At 52.4% G+C, this 23,381-nt stretch overlaps 3 protein-coding genes across 8 annotated transcripts; 1 reads left to right on the top strand and 2 right to left on the bottom strand.

Moving 5' to 3' along the window:
• Nucleotides 1-527: 527 nt before the first annotated feature.
• Nucleotides 528-2,476, bottom strand: BANF1 (barrier to autointegration nuclear assembly factor 1). 5 transcript variants are annotated; one of them, XM_084773810.1, is made up of 3 exons: nucleotides 2,330-2,476; nucleotides 1,583-1,721; nucleotides 528-1,062 (listed from the first exon to the last, which is right to left on the bottom strand). In XM_084773810.1, the coding sequence occupies exons 2-3, from the start codon at nucleotides 1,703-1,705 to the stop codon at nucleotides 916-918; spliced, it is 270 nt and encodes an 89-aa protein (XP_084629936.1). In that variant the 5' UTR covers nucleotides 1,706-1,721; nucleotides 2,330-2,476; the 3' UTR covers nucleotides 528-915. The 5 variants fall into 5 exon arrangements, with proteins under 5 accessions (XP_084629936.1, XP_084629937.1, XP_084629940.1 ...); XM_084773811.1 differs by having other exon boundaries at nucleotides 2,244-2,381; XM_084773814.1 differs by lacking the exon at nucleotides 2,330-2,476 and adding an exon at nucleotides 2,059-2,082.
• A 37-nt stretch (nucleotides 2,477-2,513) lies between these two features.
• On the top strand, nucleotides 2,514-7,200 carry EIF1AD (eukaryotic translation initiation factor 1A domain containing). The gene is made up of 6 exons (XM_084773809.1): nucleotides 2,514-2,942; nucleotides 4,212-4,430; nucleotides 4,545-4,653; nucleotides 4,738-4,846; nucleotides 4,993-5,040; nucleotides 6,882-7,200. Exons 2-6 carry the CDS (start codon nucleotides 4,344-4,346, stop codon nucleotides 7,033-7,035), a joined length of 507 nt encoding a protein of 168 aa, XP_084629935.1. The 5' UTR covers nucleotides 2,514-2,942; nucleotides 4,212-4,343; the 3' UTR covers nucleotides 7,036-7,200.
• A 7,102-nt stretch (nucleotides 7,201-14,302) lies between these two features.
• SART1 (spliceosome associated factor 1, recruiter of U4/U6.U5 tri-snRNP) lies at nucleotides 14,303-23,237 on the bottom strand. 2 transcript variants are annotated; one of them, XM_084773794.1, is made up of 20 exons: nucleotides 22,836-23,234; nucleotides 20,826-20,883; nucleotides 20,419-20,474; nucleotides 19,434-19,560; nucleotides 19,222-19,327; nucleotides 18,972-19,049; nucleotides 18,783-18,882; nucleotides 18,551-18,693; nucleotides 18,027-18,233; nucleotides 17,536-17,660; nucleotides 17,321-17,454; nucleotides 17,097-17,239; nucleotides 16,557-16,730; nucleotides 16,329-16,439; nucleotides 16,051-16,138; nucleotides 15,611-15,701; nucleotides 15,372-15,507; nucleotides 14,695-14,784; nucleotides 14,475-14,596; nucleotides 14,303-14,387 (listed from the first exon to the last, which is right to left on the bottom strand). In XM_084773794.1, the coding sequence occupies exons 1-20, from the start codon at nucleotides 23,146-23,148 to the stop codon at nucleotides 14,369-14,371; spliced, it is 2,421 nt and encodes an 806-aa protein (XP_084629920.1). In that variant the 5' UTR covers nucleotides 23,149-23,234; the 3' UTR covers nucleotides 14,303-14,368. The 2 variants fall into 2 exon arrangements, with proteins under 2 accessions (XP_084629920.1, XP_084629919.1); XM_084773793.1 differs by having other exon boundaries at nucleotides 17,097-17,454; nucleotides 22,836-23,237.
• Nucleotides 23,238-23,381: the final 144 nt, after the last annotated feature.

Raw genomic sequence — 23,381 nt, 5'->3', positions numbered from 1 at the left:
AGAAAACTTAAGACAAGCTTACAAAGATACTAGTTTCAGGGCTGGCTCCCAATGGGACCTCAAAAACAATGGGATGGAAGTCAGTCTTCAAGTTTTAACCATGTCTTTGCATTTCTGACCGATGAACAAACAGCAGAAGACTTACCCATTCTTCCCAGAGGCTCAAAGAGCACATGATATGATGCTTGGCGGGGAACTCTTACCACATCCTGCCTGCCTTCTTCCTGGTACCCTGACTCCCACTGACTTCTCCACCAGGTGTTGCCTAGACCAACTGTTGACTTGACATCTAGAAGCCTACAGCCTACCTGGCTCCCAGGAAGAAATCAACCCACACCCTCTCCCACACTATTTAGGAATTGGGACACCTAGGGCACCTGCCCAAAGCCTACATGGCTAGGGTGGCTCCCTCTTGGGAGGGGAAATGGAAGCCACCAGTTTCGGTGTGCACTGATAAGGAGTGAAGGTGCTGGGCTCCTGGGGAAGACACAACTCCAGCGCACTTGATTTCCAACACAGAACACCAATTATGAAGGCCACTGACTTTATTCATCTAAAAATCTTTATAAGGACAGTGACTATTTTTGCCACCACAAAAAGGGGGGGGGGAGCCAAAGGGCATCCAACAGATGGTGAAGGGAGGGAGAAAGGGGCCAGAAATCCACTCAGGAAAGCTGGTATAACTGTTGCCATGGAACTGCAAGGGGAGGTGGGAGGGCAGGGCATGCAAGGGTAAGAATTCCAAAAAGGTTGAAATGCTGAGGGGAGAGAACTCCCCAGAGACCTGGAGTACGTAGGAGGTGAGTGTGACAACAGTTCTTTTCCTTCATGGAGGCCTGGGAGGAGCCCCACCCGGCTGCAGACTCTGGAGACTCTATGCTGTGGCTGGGGTGCTGAGGGGGCTCCCAGGGAACATTACAAGAAAGCATCACACCATTCTCGAAGACACCCAAAGCAGTCCCGGGACTGCTTGGCATTGGCACCACATGTGTCTTTCAGCCATTCTCGGAAGAGGTCTTCGTCTTTCTTTAGCACCAGAAACTGGCCAAGGACCACATACGCCTGCAAAACATCAAAGGGCACGTGGCTAAGTGTCTTGTGGGCTGAAAGCAACAAGACTGTGTTGGTACCAGGCAGAAGGGGCCAGATCTCTGTAGCTAGGCAGGGTCAGCTGGTGAGTACTGGTGAGGCCAAGGCCATTTTTGTTTTGGTTGTTTTGTTTAACAGGGTTTGTTCTCTGTAGCATCAAACTCCACGGGAAACCCTCTCACTTCACCATCCCAAGTGCTGGGGTCCTAAGCATGATTCACTATGCCTAGTTTCCTCCTGTGGCATTTAACGCACACGAAGGGCAGGGTCCACGGTAGTTAGCCCCAGCATTTGTGAAGCAGAGACCCTGTCTCAAAAACCAAACTAAAACACACACAAAAATAAAGGAAGTGCCCCAAACCACTTCAAATTATGTACCACTGTTCCTGCCCTCCCATACACCTTTTTTTTTCCTTCACTCGCAATTTGCTTGGAAACATCTGTTGCCAGCTTTCACTCCTACCCTCCCTGGCATTTGTAACCACCCCCACACCTTGTCAAAGCCCCTTTCCTCCAGCTTCTTGCCCAGGACATCACCAATCCCGGCCAGGCTCCCCACTGGCTTTTCCCCCATGGGCTCTGCCACGAAGTCTCGGTGCTTTTGGGAAGTTGTCATCTTGATCAGGCTTAACCTGGGAATCCCAAAAAAAGGCAGGTTAGGGCTGAAGACCACAGCTCCTAAGGGCAATCACCTAGGTCAGCTATCGTGGCTGCTTCCTTGCCTGAGAAAGCCGAGGGCTAGGGAAGGTCTTTCCCCTCCGGGCTATTCGGAAACCTCCACTTTCTGCGGGCCCTGGGAAACACTAGCTTGCCCTGTTAACAGGTGGCGCTCATAGGGCAACTGGAAGATTCCTAGCCTCCGAGGCCAAGGCCCGCCCTGAAGCTGTGGCTCTCGGTGACCTTGGCTAGGCCGACACTGATCCCTTTGGGAACCACCACGTGGTTGGAACAGCAAGAAGAGTGCCTCACCACCCTCGTCGCCCTCCAGAGGCCAACAAGCGCCGCCGCACGCCAGCTCCCGAAGCCCGCCGGAGCCCACGCCTCTCCGGCCCCGCAGGCCCCGCCCCAAGCGCCCCGCCCCGCCCCGCCGCCTCCACGCGCCGCGGCGCACCGCCCCTCCCGCAGGGCCTGGCCGCCCCGCTGCAAAGGCGTGCCTCTGCGATGGGGACTCCTCTCCCTCCTGCCTCCGCGCGCCGCCTCCGACCTCCAGCCGGAGCCCTGCTCCGCCGCTCACGCTCACCGGTTGCTCCGGCTCTGGTAACGGCTCCTCGCGCCACTCCGCCGCTCCTCAAGCTACTGGAACGTTCTCCGACTTCCGTTTCCGGGTCATCTTTTGAGCCGCCTTAAAAAGAAATACCCGAATTGGGCGCGTCTAGCCATCCCCGAACCATAGAGTCGCGGCCCACAGTTGTCGCTGTTTTCCGTTCCCCTCCCAGGAAGCCCACGCTGCTTTCTATGGTCTGGTTTCTCTGGCGGCCCCTCCCGTCTGTGGGACCGAGGCCTTCAAGGGGAATACTTGGATCTTTTTCCTGCCTAGCGGCTGGAACTCGAAGACGTGGGTTTGCCTGACTTGGTCAAGGGAAAAGTTAAAGGATCGGACAACCAAGGGGCGGGGCATCCGGAGGGCGACCGAGAGCCCCGGAAGTGCAATTCTCGGCGCGGTTTCCTCAGAGTCAGGTCTATCTCCTCAAGCCCTCCGACGAAAGGCAGGCACGCCGGAGGCCTGAGGCTGAGCGTCCGCCTGCAAGTCGCATTCCTTTGCTTTTGTTGCCTCGGTCTTGAAAGTGAGTCGAGGACGAGCTGCTTTGACCGTCAACCTGGAAAACGGAGCTTGCTTGTGTAGCGCCGAGCAGGTGAGTGCTGGGATTGGATCTTTTCTCGAAGGGTCGTTGAGCGTGAAGGATCGTGACGGTCGTCTGTGCCTGCGGTGCGTTTTGAGGTCGAGCGCTGTATGGCCGTCCTAGACTCGGGGCACGCAGCACATAGTATACCTATAACTTCTTCCAGAGGCGTCAGAAAGATTGGCCTGGCAGGCGCGTCTGGTTCCATCATCACAACAGCACTGAGACTTGCCCTGTACCGGGTGATTTTCCATGATCTCATTTTATTTACTTAATTTTTTTGTTTGTTATCGAGAGGGCATCTCAGTATGTAGATCAGGCTGGTTCCTTGCTCCACAGAACTGCGCCTGCCTCAGCCTCCATGTCTTGGGGTTAGAGTGTTGAGATTAAAGGCTTGAGCCACCCCTACACACACACACACACACACCCACCCACCCACCCACCCATCCATCCATCCATCCATCCCTGAGACTATAAAGGGTGGTGGCGCAAGCCTTTAATCCCAGCACTCCAGAGGCAGAAGCAGATGGATCTCTGAGTTCGAGGCCAGCCTGGTCTATCTACAAAGTGAGTCTAGGACAGCCAGGGCTACATAGAGAAGCCCTGTCTCGAAAAACCAATATTGATGGTTTTGTTTTGTTTTTAATTTTTTCTGGGTAGCAAGTGCCTCTGGAGGCCAGAAGAGGGCCTTGGATCCCCTAGAATTGGAGTTAGAGACGGCTGTGAACCATCAGGTGTGGGTGCTGGGTCTTGAACATCTCTCTGGCCATGTCTGGTTTTTGAGATGTGGTCACCCCATGTAGACCAGGCTGACCTAGAACTTACAAATATCTGCCTACCTCTGCCTCTCAAGTGCTAGGAATAAAGATGCACACCACCAGCACCTGGCTAAAGCTTATGTTATGGCGTTTTTGTTTTTGTTGTTTGTTTTGTTTTGCTTTTTCCAGACAAGGTTTCTCTCTGTGTAGCCTTGGCTATCCTGGACTCACTTTGTAGACCAGGCCAGCCTCGAACTCACAATAATCTGCCTGCTTCTGCCTCCCCCGTGCTGGGGTTAAAGACGTGCGCCACCACACCCAGCTGCTTATGTTGTTTTTTAACGATTTTATTAATTTTGTATTTGGTGTTTTTATTTGTATATATGTCTCCAAAAGTGGGCGTTGGATCCCCTGGGACTGGGATTAGGGGCAACTGTAAACTGTGCGAGTGCTGGTAACCATGCCTGGATTCTCTGCGAGAGCAGCAAGTGGTCCAGGCTCCTAGCGCTCACATCTTTAACAGGACAAAGTGGCACTTTGCTGTATGAGGCTGCTTCTCTTGAGAGCGGTCCTGGCTTCTAACCCTGCCATCCACATAGCTCTGGAAGAAGAGCTGACAGTCTCCGCATCCTAACGACCCTGGACCGAGTGCAGCATGTCTCAGGCCACCAAGAGGAAGCATGTGGTGCAGGAGGTGCTGGGGGAGCACATGGTGCCTTCTGACCAGCAGCAGATTGTGAAGGTGGGTGACGCTGCTCCAAGCTGTTCTGTACTCCCCTTGAAAGGGCTCCATGCGAGTAGAAGGATGCTTGATCTGACTGATGGCGTGGCTGATTCTTGGCCTTTCCTGGTCCAGGTCCTCAGGACTCCCGGGAACAATCTGCATGAGGTAGAGACAGCTCAAGGGCAGCGCTTCCTGGTAAGCATGCCCTCCAAATACCGCAAGAACATCTGGATCAAGAGAGGTTAGACGCATTCCTTTACAATACCGAGCCCTGGCCTTGGTTTCCTCCTTACAACAGGGTGGCTTTGTTTTTTGTCGTCTGTAGGGGACTTCCTCATTGTTGACCCTATTGAAGAGGGAGAAAAGGTGAAAGCTGAGATCTCTTTTGTTCTCTGCAAGAACCACGTCCGCTCCCTGCAGAAGGAGGGGCACTGGTAGGATCACTTGGTCTCTGGGGAGTGGACCGTCCTACCTGGGCGTGGGGGAGAGGAGGCGATGCCACCCCAAGAGGGACACTTGGAACTGCTTTTTGCTGAGAGGTTTTTCTTTGCTCTCTAACCTGACTCTTCTCTTGTCACAGGCCTGAGGCCTTCTCTGAGGTAGCTGAGAAGCAGAACAGTGTGAACAGGTGAGGAGCAAGCCCCGGTCCAGGGAAGATAGAAAGTACAAAGTTGTGGTTAATTTAAAAGTTTGACCTAATAGTGTTTATTACTAGCCTTTTAATTATTATGGCAGTATTATCTAACCCACTGTCATAGTCAATAAAAGACACAGACACCTGATAAATTTTAGAATAGCCTTATTTCACCTGAGGCATGGCAGGTATTACTTCCTGAGCTGTCTGTATCTCCCAAGCCCCCATCCTACACCATCTGCTCTAATAATGTCTGTCCATAAATACTTGCTTATTCTCTAATCTGGGCGGCTTTTCTCGACGCCAACCCACATGGCTCTCGCCTGTCTGTCTTCTCCCCTGATCCTTCTGTCCTCAAAACGCTCAGGCCTACCTTCCTCCAGACCTGTCCGGGTATCAGCTTTTTATTGGTCAAACAGGAATAGTTTCTTAGGCAAGCTTTACATGGGACAGGTGTACATGAGAATGTGCTCATCTGGGCAGCAACCAGATCTTAGGACCAGTAGCTAGCATCCGAATACGTATCACCAGGCCAGCCCCCAGCAGTACAAGTCTACCCCTTGGTGCCTCAAGGAAAAGGTGATCCTGCTTTTCCCCTGTTGAGAACGCCAGCACATATAGTAGAATGCGCAGTTACCAGTATTTTCTGAATTAAAATTGTGGCTTTGCTAATTAGTAGGCAAGTGACTTTAGTGCTTTTGTTTGTTTGTTTGGTTGGTTTTTCAGCACAGGGTTTCCCTATGTAGCCCTGGCTGTCCTAGACTTGCTTTGTAGACCAGGCTGGCCTCAAACTCACAGCAATCCACCTGCCTCTGCCTCCCAAGTGCTGGGATTAAAGTCATGCGCCACCACGCCTGGCTTTAGTGCATTATTTAATATCTTCAGACATGTTCCTAACTTGATACAGTATTACATGCCTGTAATTCCAGCACTCACAAGGTTTGGGGCAGCATGGTCTACACATGGGTCAAAGCCAGCCTGAGTTACATGAAGCCTTTTCTTAAGAACAAGCAAAGGAGCTGGGAAGTGTTGGCGCACGCCTTAAATCCCAGGACTTGAGAAGCAGAGGCAGGTGGATCTCTGAGTTCGAGGTTAGCCTGGTCTGCAAAGTGAGTCCAGGACAGTCAAGGCTACACAAAAAAAGCCCTGTCTCAAAACAAAACAAAACAAAAGTTCATGTAAGAGACAGGATTTCACAGAGAGTAAGAAAACTAATGCTTACGCAGTTGTTACTGCAGTGGTTCTCAGCTGTGGGTCCCATGTCAAGTCTTTACATTATGATTCATAACAATAGCAAAATTACAGTTACGAAGTGACAATTTTATGGTTGGGGTCACCACAACATGAGGAACTGTATTAAAGGGTTGCAGCATTAGGAAGGTTGAGAGCTGCTGGCTTAGTGCATCAGTGGTTAGAAAATGTGAACTCAAGTCAGCTGACAATGTGTCTGCTCGTGATGTGTCAGTGGCACTGCACTAGAGTGGCTGATCCCTCACTGAAACCACGAAGGGTTGGCGGCAGGGAACCCTGAGTCTGTTTTCTTTGACTGGCTTCTCTATTTGCTCTCCGCTCTCCAGAAGATGTTCCTCCCAATTTGATTTTTGTTATTTCTTGAGTCAGGATCTCATGTAGCCCAGGCTGTCGTCAGGCTCACCATTGTGCCTTAGCCTCCTAAATACCAGGCTTGTGCCACCACACCAGGCCTTGGGGCTCTTGGATTTTCAGAAACACATTGGTTCCTGATTGTGTAATTGATGGTCCTGGTTTTTTGAGCCTGGATTATAGATCTGGTTTCCCCAAAAGATGTTACTTACTCTGTCCTCTTGCTCACACAGACAGAGTCAGCCAGAACTCCCTGCTGAGCCACAGCTGTCGGGAGAAGAGTCAGGTTCTGAAGATGACTCTGACCTCTTTGTCAACACCAACCACAGACAGTATCATGAGAGTGAGGAGGAGACTGAAGAGGAGGAGGAGGAGGAGGCAGCCTGAGCCCCCAGGACCCACTTCTCTACTTGCTCAGGGACTACCCCTTGGCTTTTCCGGGCTTGGACATTCCCAGGGTGCCCTGCAGATCTTTTCCTTTGGATAGAGACAAGGCGCGGCCCCTTTCTGAACTGACCTAAAAAAATTAAACCCCTGGTGGGTGATGACTTACACTGGTGTCTGAGTTGCTCTCTGTGTGGAGGGACACTCAAGGTGAAGTGAAGCCTCTTCCATGGTGGAGGCCTTGTTCAGCTGTGGGCAGACTGGGAAGGAAATGGGGTTTGGCTGGAATGTGCTGCGTGTCACTTGTTCACAGTTCCTCTCTGGCACTCGGTGCCTCACCCTGTACTGTGGCTCCTTAACAACAATCTTGCCGACTCCCTGCCTACGTTCAGTAGTGATTCTAATAGTTAAGGATGCAGCCTAGGACCTCTGCCTCTTAAGCACAGCTCGGGACACATCCCATGGTGCCTTGTGAGCTGCAGTGCTTTCTGTCTGCTGCCATATAAACAAACAGCACCTCATGTACCTATCTCTCCTCACCTCGGCCACCTGGCCTCACCAGAATCTGTGGCCAGGGTACCTCACACCTTTGCCTTTTTCAGGTTTCCTCAGGATTTTAATTTCCTGTAATCTTGAGATGTCCCTGACTCAGGTTTGCTTAGAAGTCACTGTGTATCCTAGGCTAGCCCATTCAGTGGCTGTCCTGCCTCAGCCCCTAGAAGCTGGGAGGATTACAGCATCAGCCACCTTGCTGGCTGGGCTGCTGGCCTTTAATTAGAGGTTGTTGTGACACTCTCACCTCTTGTACCTCAGTATCGAAAGACTCAGAACTTTGCTCATGACAGGCTTTTTAAATTACTTACCCTGCTGCTTTAGTTCAGAGACCCTTCAGTAGCCCAGGTGTTGAACTGTGCAAGCCTCTGTCAGCTGCGGCTTCGCACTTGCCGGGAGGCTCTTGCTTCTCGCTATACACTGCTAGCATTAGCCAGAAATTGAACAATTGCTGCAGCTTTGGCTTCAGCTTTTTATTGAGTCTAATGACAGTTTGCACTCTGATTATTAAAAGTTGATAATAATCATGTTTGGGACATGACTATCTGTCCAGGCTGGCTTGGAAATTTTCAGTATTAAAAGTCGGGTTATGGGGTTGATGAGAAAAAAAAAATGATTGTGAAAGATAATTTCTTTTCGGTCATGGTTTATCAATGATGACTAAACTTATGACCAAGCAGAAGTTAAAATATGTGTCTAGGGACAAAAATTATATGACCTGTGTTTTGGAACAAAACGCATCTATCCTTACCTACTGAGTTTTGTATAAGAGGCACTGTGACTGCCAATCAGTCAGGGTGTAAAACTCCCAGTCCTCCTGCCTGCCTCCTTCCTCTTCACTCTTCCATCCACCCTTCTTCAGGCCCTCACCTCACCCACACCTGGATCCTGGCGACTGGCACCCAAACAGGGACCTACTGTTGATGGCCCATTAAGCAGTCCACTGCTTTCCAAAGCCCAATTCCTCTGAGCAAAGCATGGTCAGGCCTATCACAGCAGTGCCCTACTCCTGGTACCAACTTCTGTTGTTTGTTTTTCTGAGACAGGGTCTGTGTTAGCCCTGGCTGTCCTGGACTTGCTATGTAGACCAGGCTGGCCTGGAACTCACAGCAATCCTCCTCTCTCTGCCTCCTGAGTGCTGAGATTAAAGGCGTGCGCCACCACGCCTGGTCCTCCAACTTCTTAGTTACGGCTTTATTGGTGTGGAGAGACACCATTATTAAAGGCATGTGCCACCACACCCAGCTCATGCCCGGTTTTATGAATGCTGGAAACCTAACCCAAGACTGCCTGCTAGGCAGCTGGTATAGGTTTTACTTTGACTTTTTGTTTTTGGTTGAGACGGGCTTTTTCTACATAGCCCTGACAGCCCTGGAATTCTCTATGTAGACCAGGCTAGGCTGGAACTCACAGTGGTCCATCTACATCTGCCTCCTGAGTACTGGGATTGAAAGTGTACACCACTTCACCTGGTGGGGTTTTGTTGTTGTTTTGGTTTTTTTGTCTGATTTGGGTTTGGTTTGAAACGGTTTCTCTGTATAGTCTCCCCTTCTCCCCACCCCCACCCCCATGTAGTCTTAATTGGCCCTTATTTAATTGTGTATATTCAGATGTGTCTGTATGGAGGTTTATGAATGTGAGAGTAATGCAGTGGGGACAGAGGGATCTTCCAGGTATTTTGGTCACAGCAAGAAAAGTAACACTGTTTACCAGTTCTAGTAAAGAAAAACATTTGGGAAACCCCTTCATTAAAATGTACCAGAAACCTTTTTCCCCACTCAGGTTGGTGACAGGCTTTTTCTTTTCTTTCTTTTTTTCCCCCTTAAGATTTATTTATTTATTATGTATACAGTGCTCTGCCTACATGTACAGCTGCAGACCAGAAAAGGATATTAGATCACATTATACATGGCTCTGAGCCACCATGTGGTTGCTGGGAATTGAACTCAGGACCTCTGGAAGAGCAGGCCACTCTCCAGCCCTTTTTTTTTTTTTTAAGATTTAAAAATTTTATGTATATAGGTATCTTGCTTCCATGTCTTGGACTCACTTTGTAGACCAGGCTGGCCTCGAACTCACAGCGATCCGCCTGCCTCTGCCTCCCAAGTGCTGGGATTAAAGGTGTGTGCCACCACGCCTGGCTCATGACCAGTTTTAAGTTTTTCTTGTTGGCTTTTTGAAAGAGGGTTTCTCTATGTAGCCTTGGCTGTCCTTGACTCCCTTTGTAGACCAGGCTGGTCTTGAACTAATAGTGATCACCTGCCTCTGCCTCCCTGAGTGCTGGGATTAAAGGCTAGGCTCATTATGGCCAGCTCTGTTTTACAAGTATTGAAAAATGAATTCAGGGACCTGGAGAGATGGCTCAGAGGTTAAGAGCACTGACTGCTCTTCCAGAGGACCTGAGTTCAATTCCAGCAGCCACATGGTGGTTTATGACCATCTATAACAGAATCCAATGCCCCTTCTGGTGTACAGGCAGAACATTCGTATATATACATGTGTTGGCTCTGTTTTTTTAACAATTAAACTTTATTATACAACCCAACTAGCTTACACAAGAAGGAAAAAAGGTTAAAGGGACAAAAGAGTGAACCTTCCGGTATTTGTTCCACAGGACAGGTCCTTAGGTGTCTCTCTGGCACGCGTGCTGGTCCAGCCTGTTCGCTGCTCCTCACTCGCTCAAGCCCGGGCTGAATCTGTTCTTCTCTCCTCCCCACCTGCCTGAGTCACGTGGGAATTGAGGGTCAATTAGAAAAGTCCAGGTGGGGTTCCCAGGTTGGCTTCCTGAATTCCAGGCCCAGGATGGCTCCACTCAGTCTGTCACAAGGTATTCATGGGGTGCCCCAGGGGTAAAGCCCGCCAAGACTGCTTCCACCTGTGACAAAGCTTAATCTTTCCCACATATAAGTGATTCTGTTTTTTTTGGGGGGTGTGGGGGGAGGGAAGTGCTTTTCTTTTTTTTTTATAAGTTATTTAATTTTATTTTAGAGTGAGGGTATCAGAGCCATTGGAACCGGAATTACAGACAGTTGTGAGCTGCCATGTGGAGGCTGGGAATTGAACTCAGGACCTTTGGAAGAGCAGACAGTGCTCTTAACCACTGAGCCATCTCTCCAGCCCTGGGAAGTGCTTTTCAAGGCAAGTATCTCTGTGTAAGAGCTCTGGCTTTCCTGGAACTCACTTTGTAGGCCAGGCTAGACTCAAACTCACAAAAGATCTGCCTGCCTCTGCCTCCTGAGTGCTGGGAGACACGCATGTAATTTAAAAATTAAAAAAACAAAAACTAATTCAGACAACTGAGTTGTATAATCTTGCTTTCTCTGAGTGTTTCCTAACCATTGTGCGTAAGATCTATGTTTAAAATATCTGTTAGCCAGATAGTAGTGGTGCAGGCCTTTAATCCCAGCACTCAGGAGGCAGAAGCAGGTGGACCTTTGTGAGTTCAAGGCCAGCTGGTTTAGAGGGTGAGCTCCAAGTCAGCCAGGGCTACACAGTGAAACCCTGTCTGGAAACACCAACCAACAAAATAAATAAACAAACCATCTCTTTTTTTTTTTTTTTTTTTTTTGGTTATTTTGAGACAGGGTGTCTCTGTGTAGCCTTGGCTGTCCTGGACTCACTTTGTAGACCAGGCTGGCCTCGAACTCACAGCGATCCACCTGCCTCTGCCTCCCGAGTGCTGGGACTAAAGGCATGCGCCACCACGCCCAGCTAACAAACCATCTCTTAATAAACTCAAACTTTATCTTTTTGAGGGGAGCCCTGAAGAGATGCAGCAGTGATGAGCCAGGGTTTCTATCCTCAGCGGACATGTGGCAGCCCGCAGCCAGCCAGTTCCAGGACAGGTGGCAGCCCGCAGCCAGCCAGTTCCAGGACAGGTGGCTGCCCGCAGCCAGCCAGTTCCAGGACAGGTGACAGCCTGCAGCCAGCCAGTTCCAGGACATCTGACCCGCTCTTCTGACCTCTGCAGCCATCGGGCATGCATATGGTGCACAGATAACACATGCTGACAAGACACCCGCCCACACTGTAACATTTAAAAATCTCAATTCAAAAAGGAAGACAAATCATTAACAGAAAAAACAGGACAAATAGAAATGATAGAAGTGTTCAAGCAGAAAATGATTCTGTGGGTCAGAGAACTTAACCTCCTACCTTCTAGAATCCATCTCCAAATACTACTTGACGTTGGATAAAAACTAAATTGGCCTGTTCTATTGTAGATTGGAAGCAGGCACAATTTCACATCTGGCCACCTTCCATCTCTATGAGATGCACCCACATTCTTAATTCTGTCTCAGGAAAACCAACTAACTATTCAGTCTGTCAATGGTGTAGGATTAGTGCTGTTAGGGACATCCTTGTTCATGTACTGAGCTGAACAAGGGGCACTTTCTGTTGCTAAGCCAACAGAATGGAAAATTTCAACCCATCCCGCAGCAGACGAACTCCCTCACACTTGCCGTCGAGCCCAGTACACTTTGTCTTTGGTCTTGCCTTGTGTAGCTGTTCGCCCTGGGTTTTATTTATGGCGAGTTGGTTCCTAAGAGGTCCCAGGTAGTGCCACAACCATCTACTTGGCATGTATTACAGTAACTCTCTGCAACAGATGGGCCAAAGGCAGAGCCCCAGGCTGGAAGATGACCTCTGGCTTTAAAGGATGCCCTGGGGGACCTCAGCAGGATATAGGCAGAGCCTGAAGGGACCAGGACTCCAGAGCAAGGAGCTAAGGCACAGGTGGCACTGGACTTCTGGCCCGTGGCCTGAAGTTCCCATTACCACACCCTGAGGGCTAAGCTGTACGTAAGAGGTCTATCTGGATGGGGAACACCCCTCCCTTCTCCGTACCATGTTAGGAGATGGGTAGAGGTAATCAAATATGGTTTCTCAACAAAGCCTGATTGGAGTCAGAGCCCACACCTTCCTTCCCTTGCAGTTCAGTGACTTGTACTAAGCCAGACAGCAGTAAATGAAACTCAGAAGCCAGGGCCCACAACGGTGCACACACACACGCTGGCCAAGGGCTCATTGGCGCTTAGACCAATATAAGCTGCTAACCTTTCCCGCCTGCTGAGCAACAAAGCGGGGACCTATCTGCCCTTGGACTCAAGTTCTCGGCTCCTTGGTAGCCCCTAAAGTGTGACAGAACAGTAACAACCTGAAAATTAGTGTGAACTATGAGCTGGCTGTGGTGGCGCATGCCTTTAATCCCAGTGCTTCAGAGGCAGAGAGGCATGTGGATCTGAGTTTGAGGCCAGCCTGATCTGCAGTGAGCTCTAGGACAGCCAAGGCTAGAGAGAAACCCTGTCTGGGAGGAGGGTGGTGAGCTTTGACCTGTAGCCATGGATACCCACTGAACTGCTATAAGCACCCCCAGACCCACAGGCACCTTCCCAAGGGAACAGCCAAGAGAACACAAATGAGAACCAGACACCAAAGCAAGAGATTGGCCCACCCTCTTCTGTGGTCTGTGCCCCAGAACTGCTACCCAGCATCCTTTACAGCAGGTGGTTTCTTGCCTCTTGTTTACATGTAGAAATTTACTTTTCTAGTTATCTGTTACACTCGCCAGTGACCCATGTGGGATTCTCTTCAGTACTTGACAACAGAACACCCATCTTCTGATTTAAAGTAGCCACTGTTGACTGTCCATAGGAAGTGGGAGGGGTTCTTGTACAGCCTAGGGCAGGCCAGGGTCCCTCTATAGCTCCTTTCCAGGATGCCCATCTTTCCAGGTACAGCTGGAGGTACCTCCCAGAACACTGGACTCAGCCCCTGTGCAAAAGTGCACTCAAGGCAACCCCCATCCCAATCTTGGGATGACCCAGGAGGAGGTGTCTCCACCCTGCCAGGAAGGCTAGGCAGTCCTGGGTACCCTGAAAACTGTAACCAGGGAAATCACAGGGTAGTTAGTGGCTTGTCCAGCCCTAGGAACACCTGTGTGACCAAGTCTCTAAAAATATTAACCATTTGGGATCAAGAAGCCAATCTGAGGGCTGGAGAGATGGCTCAGTGGTTAAGAGCACTGTCTGCTCTTCCAAAGGACCCGGGTTCAGTTCCTAGCACCCACATGGCAGCTCACAACTGTCTGTAATTCCAGTTCCAAAGGGATCTGACACCTTCCCACCAATGCACATGAAATAAAATTAATTATGTTAAAAAAAAAAAAAGCAGCAGCAGCCAATTTGATCTGTGTGGTGGTGCCGCACACCTTTAATCTTAGCACTCAGGAGGCAGAGGTAGGTGGATCACTGTGAGTTCGAGGTCAGAATGGTCTACAACGGGAGTTGAGGACAGCCAGGGCTACACAGAGAAACCCTGTCTTTAAAAAAAAAAAAAAAAAGCCAATTTGACCACTTCAAGACAGGGCCCATACCAGAGGGTGGAGGGGGCTTGTTACAACGGAGTAAGCTCCAATAGAGGAGTATCCTTTGAGGGCCTGGGCCGGGAACTTCTCATCCCTGTTCATTTAACGGCCAGTCTTAGAGACCAAACTTTAAATCATACAGGCTCAAGGATCAGCCCCATCTTGCTCCTGTATAATCAGTGAGTGTGAATGAAAGAACACACTGATGCCTCAGATACCAAACAGGCATTCTGACTGCTCAGATGGCAATGCTGGGCTAAGGGCCTCAGTGACTCGCCAGATCACAGAGCTGACCTGAGGCCCAGGCTGCCTTGCTTCCTAGGTCTAACCTCAGACTGCAGCACAACCGAGGAGGAAAAAATAAGGAGGGAACTTTATTTAACATTACATCTGCGAGGGACAGGGAGGAAGGCAGCTTCATTTGGTGATGGTGTTCCTGCAGGGAGAAGAGGGCAAAGACGGGTGTGAGATGCTGAGGAGGGGTGCGTGCTCCTCCCCAGCCCCAGCCAGGCCTCCTACTCACGCATTCATGCTCTTGCCACTGCCACTGAGCACGATGTACGGTGTCTTCTGGGCCTTCTGCTTCTCCTGGAGCAGTGCCACAGTGCCCAGGGGCGTGTCACTGGAGCTCATCTTTTTCAGGAGCTATGAGGCCAGGGTAGGTCAGCATAGGGGAGCAGGCCCAGCATATCCCACAGCACCTGAAAATGCAGAGCCCTCCCCATAGCGCCCCCCAGACCTACCGCCTCCTCATCCAGCTTCTTCATCCGCCGCTCAGTCTTCATCTTGCCCGAACCCTTCCCGTGGAAGCGGTGGGACAGCTGCCGGAATGCCTAGGGATACACAACACAAGCCAGGAGTGTCAGTAAGGCCAGGCCAGGCCAGGCCAGGCCAAACCGGAGCCATGTGTTCACTAGGAGTGAACGTCACCAGTGACTGGGAGTGCTGACTCACCCAACCCAGGATTAGGCTCTGCAAATGGTGGAAACAGAAGAGGACGGGACCAGGATTCAACCCTGGGCAGTGGCATAGATACACGGGTTCTGTGCAACCTGTGTGCTAGGACTCTGGGATGAATCCTGCCTCTGGGAGCTGGGGCTGAACCCAGCAAATGTGGAGCCAGCATGTATCGCAGGGTGGGAGACATCAAGGAGCCTGGATACTGCCCCCAAGGATGGACACCCTCAGGACAGGGGGCTCTGCCTATAGTGGGCAGCACAGGCCTCCAAACTTCCTGACAGCCCATAGAAACCACTGCAGTGCCCACCAAAGTCAGCAGTAGAGGCAGGGTTCACAAAGCCCCAACTGGTGCGCAGTCAGGCCCCTGCACTCCTACCTCGCTGAGGAGGGAGGGTGTCTTTGGCTACACCCTGACCTAGCTGCTTGTGGTCTAGCCCTGTCTCCACACAACCCTGCTCACCTCCTTGGGAGTCAGTTTCCTGCCCGTCTCATCCACGTACTCAATCTTAACATCGGGCTTGTAACCGTCCTTCTCCTTGAAGTCCTGGGTGAAGCCCCTGTACTCCTCCCGCCGGCTGTACTTGTCATCAATGGCCCTAGACCAAGGCAAAAGGGCCCGGGTGAGCTGTTTGCTGCCTGTTACACCTTCACAGCATGTTCACAGCTGCCCCTGCTTCATGCCCCCACTGCCACACTCACATCTTATCCTCAATGCAGTACACAGCTGAGGGCAGTGACTTATTGGGAGCCTTCACCCGGGCCACCTTTTGCACTGTCGTCTCCAGCAGCCCTGGGGACAGAGAAGTTGTGATATCCAGGAGGCCTGTGACTCAGGCAGACACAGCCCTGAAACAGCCTAAAGAGAGGGGCAGGCCTGGGCCTCAGAAGGTAAATACACCAGGTCTGGTTAACAGACAAAAAACAGACAGGAGAGGTCAGCACCTCCCCAGGGAGGCAGCAGAGCTGGGATAGGAACCAGGGGATCTGTTCAGCTCGTCTCACTTGAGGGCACAAATGAGGGGCAGACAGTCAGACCCTGGAGCACTCAAATCACTGAGCCTGAGAGGAAGAGGTAGCAGTGGAGAGCACCCACAGGCACCCACCCGGCCCTTCCCTGCTGCATCACGTGGGCCCCACACCTTTGTTCTGACACAGCAGAAGGGCGGCAGCCAGCCCTCTGTTCACGATGGGCTCCTCATCCAGGATGGTGGTGGAGGAAGCAGAGAACTAGAGATGGGAGGAGAGGCAAATGTGAGCAGGCTGTCCCACCTCATCTACCTAGTGGCCAGCCTCACAAGGTACCAGGCTGAGGGACCAGTTTTAACTGAGTTTCAGTGTCCCCTCTTTAGATGGATGGAGGTTCTGGGGCACTGGACACTAGCGTGGGTCCCCACACCCACACCCCATCAGTGCTCACATCCTGTTGCTGCTTCTCCTCATCCAAGTTGACGGTACTCCAGCCAATGTTCTCATCCCCATCTGATTCTGAGCCGCCATTGGCCGAGCGCTCTTCATCCCTTTCAAAGTCCTAGGACCAGAAGTCAGGGTCAGGATGGGCAGCCCCAACCCTACCCTGCTACCTTTGAACATCAGGACCAGAAGCCACCAGCCTAAAGACAGCAGGCCAGGGGAACAGTGGACCCACCATGAGCTCTTCCTGCTCCTCTCGGTTGCCAGCCAACCCATAGGTGGGGATCTCCCCCAGAGTGCGGCAGAATTCCGAAGTGGCATTGAACACGATGGCTCCCTTCCGCTCAGGATCCTCTTCCTCCTCCCAGCCACGCTGGCGAGACTCCAGCTTCTTCACAATCTCCACCACCTGGGGGAGGCAGTGGCTGTGGGCAGACCCGAAGTTTCTGGGGTGATACCACAGAGACTCAAGAACCCACAGATCCTCCCTCATGACAACAAACAAGCTATTCCCACAACCCACAACGGATCTTCCAACCTGGCTCCATTTCCTCTCTGGCCTCCATAGGTTCACTCTGTCCAAACCACCAATGGCTGCCTACTGCCTGTGGAATCAGTACCGCATGGAGATACCGTGAAATCTAGAGGCCTGGTCCTAATCTGATGCTAAACACAGGAGCCTTCTGAGGGAATGTGGGTGCCTGCTGTGAGGACACAGCTTGCGTGCTCAGTGACAGGTCCCAAACCACGGACCACCTTCCATGCTCAGCCTCACCTTCTCCCCGCTGTCCCGAAGCTGCTGGAGTTGCTGCAGCTGCCGCAGTCGGCGCCCCTTCTCCAGCTGCTTCTGCAGCTCCAGCTCGGCTTCATCTTCCTCCAGCACCTCTGGCGACCCTGATGGAGTGGCTCCTCCATCCTCTGGTGGAGACATGGAGGGCACCTGCTCACCCTGCTCCTTGGCCCACAGATGCATCCCCCTCCCTGCTGGCCAAGCCGAACCTTCATCACTGATGTCCATGTTCTCTACTCGAGTATCATCCGATGGCGGGGGCTGGGCCGCAGGGTCCTGCTCCTCCTCCTCCAGGGCCTCCTCCTCCAGCTCAGGGACTCGGCGCCGACCGCGGCCCCGAAGCCTGGAAGGATGACACACCTTCAGTGAATGGTGTTCCCTAAGCTGGCCCAGCCCTCATACCCACCGCTGTGTCCAAGCCAACCTGGATCCAAAGTCCCCATCCTGAGTCTGGTCCCCAAGAGGCAGCAAGTCGTCAGCCCGCATGACCACCTCCTTTTCCTTCTTTCGGATTTTCTTCACTCTCCGTTTGGTCTTTTTGAAGGTCACCTTCAGAGAAGTGGGAAGAAGTAGGATGGAGCGAGCATCTAGGGCCCCAAAGTTCTGGACAGTAAGCACCTCTATCCCGGCAGCAGGCCTCCGAGGGTGGCCGCAGGCACCATCATTGCCCATGGCAGCCCTGCTCAGTTCAGTGACTCACCCAAGGCAGATGCTTTGGGGACAGAGCTGGTACATAACCATAAGTCCATCTGGCTCGACAGTCCCCTGTTCACCAACACTGGTGCTCTTTGGACTACCATGCACTGCTCACCCAGGAACAAGTGCTGTGCCAACACTCAGCCCCCTCCCAAGCTCGTGATAGCAGCTTATGAGCTGAGAGGCAGACCTGTCCCATCACAAAGCAGAGAGACTCACCATCTCCTCAGGACTGAGGTACTCAGAAGCAAGCCGTGGGCCCACAGAGCTCAGAGACTGAGCCTGCAGCCGCAATCTGGCCCGGATCTCTTCTAGCTCTCTCTCTCTCAGGCCGTCGGCCATGCCACCCTGCTCCAAACGGAAGGAATGTGGTCGCTCGCCCTCCAGTTCTTCATCGTATTTGGCCAGGATAGAGCGGGGTTTTTGCTGTAAGACAAGAAGGTGGCTAGGACCTAGGCCAACTCTTGAGAAGCCACAGAACTCTAGATTTCCTTTTTTTTGGGGGGGGGGGGGTTCGTGGGTTTGTGTTTTGTTTTTTGTTTTTTTTTGAGACAGGGTTTCTCTGTGTAGCCTTGGCTGTCCTGGACTCACTTTGTAGACCAGGCTGGCCTCGAACTCACAGCAATCCACCTGCCTCTGCCTCCTGAGTGCTGGGATTAAAGGCGCGCGCCACCACTGCCCGGCCCAGTACTCTAGGTTTCTTAGCACACGCCGTCCACCCCAGCTGCGGCCCCACAGCAAACCTGTGCCAAATCATCCACACTCTCGTCTTCGGCATAGGGCAAGTAGTGAGGCTTCTTCTTCCGCAGCTCCGCGTTCTTGTCCGCCCGCTCCTTGTCCACCATGTGCACATTCACCAGCACGTCTTCTCCCTCCTGTAGCACTCCTGGGTGGGGCAGCGCAGAGACGCCAGTGACCGCCTGCCCCCAGCTCAGCAGTGTCCCCGTCCCACATGGAGGAAGCGGCTCCGCTCACCTTTGTCCTTTAGCGTGAGGACCACAGTCTCCCCTTCTCGAAAGGAATTGATGGCATGTTCCACAGTGAGGCCCTGCAAGTCCCGGGCACTGTACAGGTCCTACAGGGACAGAGCCTAGTCAGAGGCCAGAATCCACCCCGCCCGGCGGTGCCCACTGCAAGTGCAGTCTCTGGAAGCTACAGCCTCACCTGTCGCCTCTGCTCAAACTCCTCCTCCACCAGCGTGCTCACGCCAAACTCTTGGTCCATTTCCTCTAACAGCTTGGCCTGTGGGAACAGGAAGGGTGACAGTCAGTCATCTCATCACCAGTGACCAAACACACCCAAGACTATCAAAGCTAAAAAAAAAAAGACAGGGTTTGCAGTGAAACTGTGGAGAACCCAGATGCCCAGAGCACAGGCACCCCCAGCAAGCATCTCACACTAGCAGGGCTCTCACCCGCTTCTCAGCCAGGTCCTTCTCTTTCTGGAGCTGCCGGCTCCTCTCGATCCAGGCTGCAGTGTCATCCAGCCACGGGTCATCCTCCCCCAGTGTCTTTATTTTCCTGAGGATGAAAACACTTAGGAGGAAGCCCAGCTGTGCTCTCCCGTCCTATCCAGGGTCAGGGAAGCGAGGGAGAGTACCTCCCCGCTTGGCCAGGAAGCCCTCACCCCAGCTTTTGGTTCAGCAAGCGCTTTTCCTTGGCAGCTGCCAGCTTCTCCCGTAGTTCCTCACGCTGTCGCAAGGCCATGGGGTTGATGACATCGGCTGCCACGGGCTCCTCCTTGGTGCCCGCCTCTGGAAGGGGGGCCCAGACGTGAGGCTATGCTTGCCCATGGCTGGTGGGGAGAGGAGGGAGCCACTCACCCTGCTCCTTCCAGCTCAGGGGCCAGAAGGGGCCAGGAGAGGGGAAAGAACCCTTCGCATCCCTATTCCTACCTTACACCCCACTTCTATCACTCCATGTGCTGTGACAGGAACCTGTCCCTCTACGCCTTCCAAAGCGTCTCGAATCATGTGGTTTTTTGAGGCAGGGTTTCTCTGTGTAGCCTTGACTGTCCCGGACTCACTTTGTAGACCAGGCTGGCCTCGAACTCACAGCAATCTGCCTGCCTCTGCCTCCCGAGTGCTGGGACTAAAGGCGTGCGCCACCACACCCGGCTAATCATGTGGATTTTATTCTGGTTTTTGGTGTGTATGTTTTTTAAAAAAACAAAACCACGAACTAACACCACCCAGAGAGCCTCCAGCAACTGTGCACATCATCCTTAGCCTGTCTGAAGCCAGGTACATGTTTCAAGGTCACCCAGAGAAAGCACACCTCAAATCCTCACTAAGATACAAAGGACAGGGCCTAGAGAGATGGCTCAGAGGTTAAGAGCACTGACTGCTTTCCCAGAGGTCCTGAGTTCAATTCCCAGCAACCACATGGTGGCTCACAACCATCTATGTGATCTGACACCCGTTTCTGGCAGCACTGTATACATAATAATAAATAGATATATCTTTAAAAAAAAAAAAGATACAAAGGACAGGTCTTGGCCCTCTGACAAAACATACATAAGGCTAACATGGTGCTGTCTCTGCATGCTAAGCCCCACTGTCTTCCCACTCAGATACCCCCCAGCTTAGCTCTATCCTCAGCCTCACACTCACCTTTCTTGACAGCATTGACCTCCAAAGGTTTCAGCCCCAACTTTGCCCGGAGTTTACTGAGGACAAGAGATAGAAGTATTAGGGTCTACCTGAGAAATGGGGTATCGAGTGCATATACAGAGAGGCAGGAAACCAGGCCTAAGGGAATAAGCAAAGGCCTTGATCAGGGCAGCCTAGGACACGAAGAAGACACGGCTTGCAGATGAGGGAGTGCCTCCCTGGGGAAGACCACCTTTCCTCTGGGGCTTAGCTCCCTCCACCGCCCCTCCCGTAGTTGGCTAACTGACTCATCCGGCCCGTCCAGCTCTAACTGGCTCCACTGAGGGTTAAAGAGTTTCTGTAGGTGGCTGCCCTAGGTACAACCTGCCTCAGAGGTAAAACAGAGCAGCGCAGGGAGCCGTACTCACTTGGTCTCCTCGATGCTGAGTGACGAGGCATCTCCAGAGCTGGCTTTGGAGCTGGCAGCTAGAACAGTAAGGACAATGGCTCAAGGGACCCATGAAGCAACCTTGCTGGCTCTAGCTGCCAGGTCAAAGATAAGAGCCCCTCAACAGTGCCTGGGTAAATGACACCAGAAAACAGTGGCCTTTTCCCCTTGAGCTCCTCAGCAGCTCCTCCCCCGAGACACTGCCTCTTTCAATACCTTTCTTCCTGACTCAAGCAGGCCAACTTTCCTCATCCCTCGCTGTGCCACTCCGATTCGCCACACTCCACCTTCAGCCTCCACTGTCCTTTCTGCTCTTGATGACACAGTTCTATCAAAAATCAAGCACCACCTGCTCCATGAAGCCCTGCTCAATTAGTGAGCAGAATTAACACTCTGCCTTGAACTGCACAGCACTGTTCTCGCTCCTGGCACTTTCTGCCCACAGCACTCCACAAAGTCAAGGTACACCTACTGGTGTGTGTTCCACGCCAGGTGTGTGCATAGGTAAATAACCACCCTGGACCCACTCTACGGACCCCACAAACAGGAGATAACTTCAACCAACCCCACACAGAGGAAGGCGCCATCAATGAGGCTCTCTCAACCATGCGCCACCAGGAGCATCTTCTCCCAAAGCTCCCTGCCACACGTTGCCATGGCAGCCTGTCTGCTCTTCTTTTCGCCCAACGGGTCCCTCCCTTCCTCCTCCACCTCAACTCTGGACCCCACGTTCTACATGAACTCTGAAATCCCAAGTCTCCCCTTTTCCAACTAGCAGATTATTTTCAAGACAAGTTCTGATCTGGGGCCTGGAGAGATGTCTCAGTAGGTAAGAGAACTTCCTGTTCTTACAGAGACCCCAGGTTTGACTCCCAGAAGCTATATGACAGCTCACAACCATTTACCTCAGTTCCAGGGCATCCGATGCATGCACGAGGCGCACATACATACATGAAGGTAAACCACTCGAACGCACAAAACAAACCTTTGTTTAAAAGTTCTGGTTTGGCTTATGGCCTGTGGAGTGTGACTCTGTTCCTCCCTCCCTCCTGTCAGCAACGATCTCTTTGCATAGATACCATGACCCAACCGATGTTTTTTGGTGTTTTGCCATTTGGTTACTCTTTGTGTTCCTCTGTCCAGGACAGAGTGGCGGTATTTCTCAAGTTCTCCTCCTGATCCTAGCTCTCACTCCACACGCTCTCAGGCGCTTTTTTGGTTTCCTGAACACACCCCAGTCCCAGGTCACTCTAGCCCACTTAAACTGTAGGTTTTCCCTATACACATCAACTACAAAGTATCATTCTCCTCCTCATTTTCAACAGACAACAATATCATTCACCAGGTGACGCGGGCCAAAACTCAAGGAGTCAATTTGTATCCCTAGCCCCTCCCATCCACAGCCCAGGCACCTCCTAATTACCTATTCAATCTGTCCACTTCTCCCCCACATTGCTGCATGGAGAAACACGCGTACTCACTATTAGCCCTCACTTGGTTGGTTTGACCTCTCTCCTGATATCTATGGCTCTAGTCCTGCCTTTGACAAGCCCTCAACCCGGTGATCGTCATAAAATACCAAGCACACCAACGCATTTCCCTACTCGAATCCTTGGCTCCTACCATCCTCATCACAAAGCCCACGTTTCTCAAGAGTTTACAGCACAGGCTCCTGGGTGTTCAGACCCGAGGGTATCTTACTTCTTGCCTCTACCGTGAGCCCAGTGCCAGGGGTCCCTCGCCACTGTCTTGTGCATGCTCGCGCCACTTCGTTCCCCCACCCAACGCATTACTGTGAAGTACCAGACAGGAGAGGGAAACAGAAGACCCCTCCCTGTCTTCTAGAAGCTCAACCGAGGGAATCGGTGTTTAACCCCAAACAGCGGGAGGAAGTCTTCAACATCAGAGGGAAAAGCTCTGGGGGGGGTCACCCTGCACCCTCCGTCCCGCGCACTGCAAGACCCGGCCCCGCCCCCGGCCCCGCCCTCACCGGCCTCGTAGCCTTCATCGCGTTTCTCCCGCTTCACGCGCCGCTCCGAGGGCTCCGCTTGGCTTCGTTCGCGACTATGCGCGCCGCCGCGGGCCTCGCCTTCGGCCCCGCGCCTCCCGCTGCCGCGCTCGCCCCCACGCTCGCGGCTCCGCTTCCGTCGTTCGCCGCCGCTGCTGCCGCCGCCGCTACTCCGGTGCTTGTGTTTTTTATGCTCTCGATGCCGCGGCGGCTGCTCGGTGGCGCCCCCGGTACCGGCTGCCGCCGTCGTCCCGGCCGCCTCCTTCTCTCCGCGGTGCTTCTTTGACGACCCCATGATTAGTGCGTCCGCCTGGAGCCGGGCCGCCACCCGAGCCCAGACGACGCAAAATGGGAACACTTCCGGGTCGCGCGACCGTCGCGTTCCTGTTGCCGGAAACTAAGAGCGGCTGCTTCCGGGGCCTGCCTGGGAACCTCCAAAGGCTCACGGGAGAGACTCATTGAGGGTGCGTGTTCCCGGCTGTCAGGTACGGGTCTCTGCGCACGCGCGCCTGAGAGACGGTAGTCCTA

This window comes from Acomys minous (genome assembly GCF_964271855.1).
Source record: "Acomys minous genome assembly, chromosome: 2".
Lineage (NCBI taxonomy): Eukaryota > Metazoa > Chordata > Mammalia > Rodentia > Muridae > Acomys > Acomys minous.
This window is presented reverse-complemented; position numbering and strand designations above follow the sequence as displayed.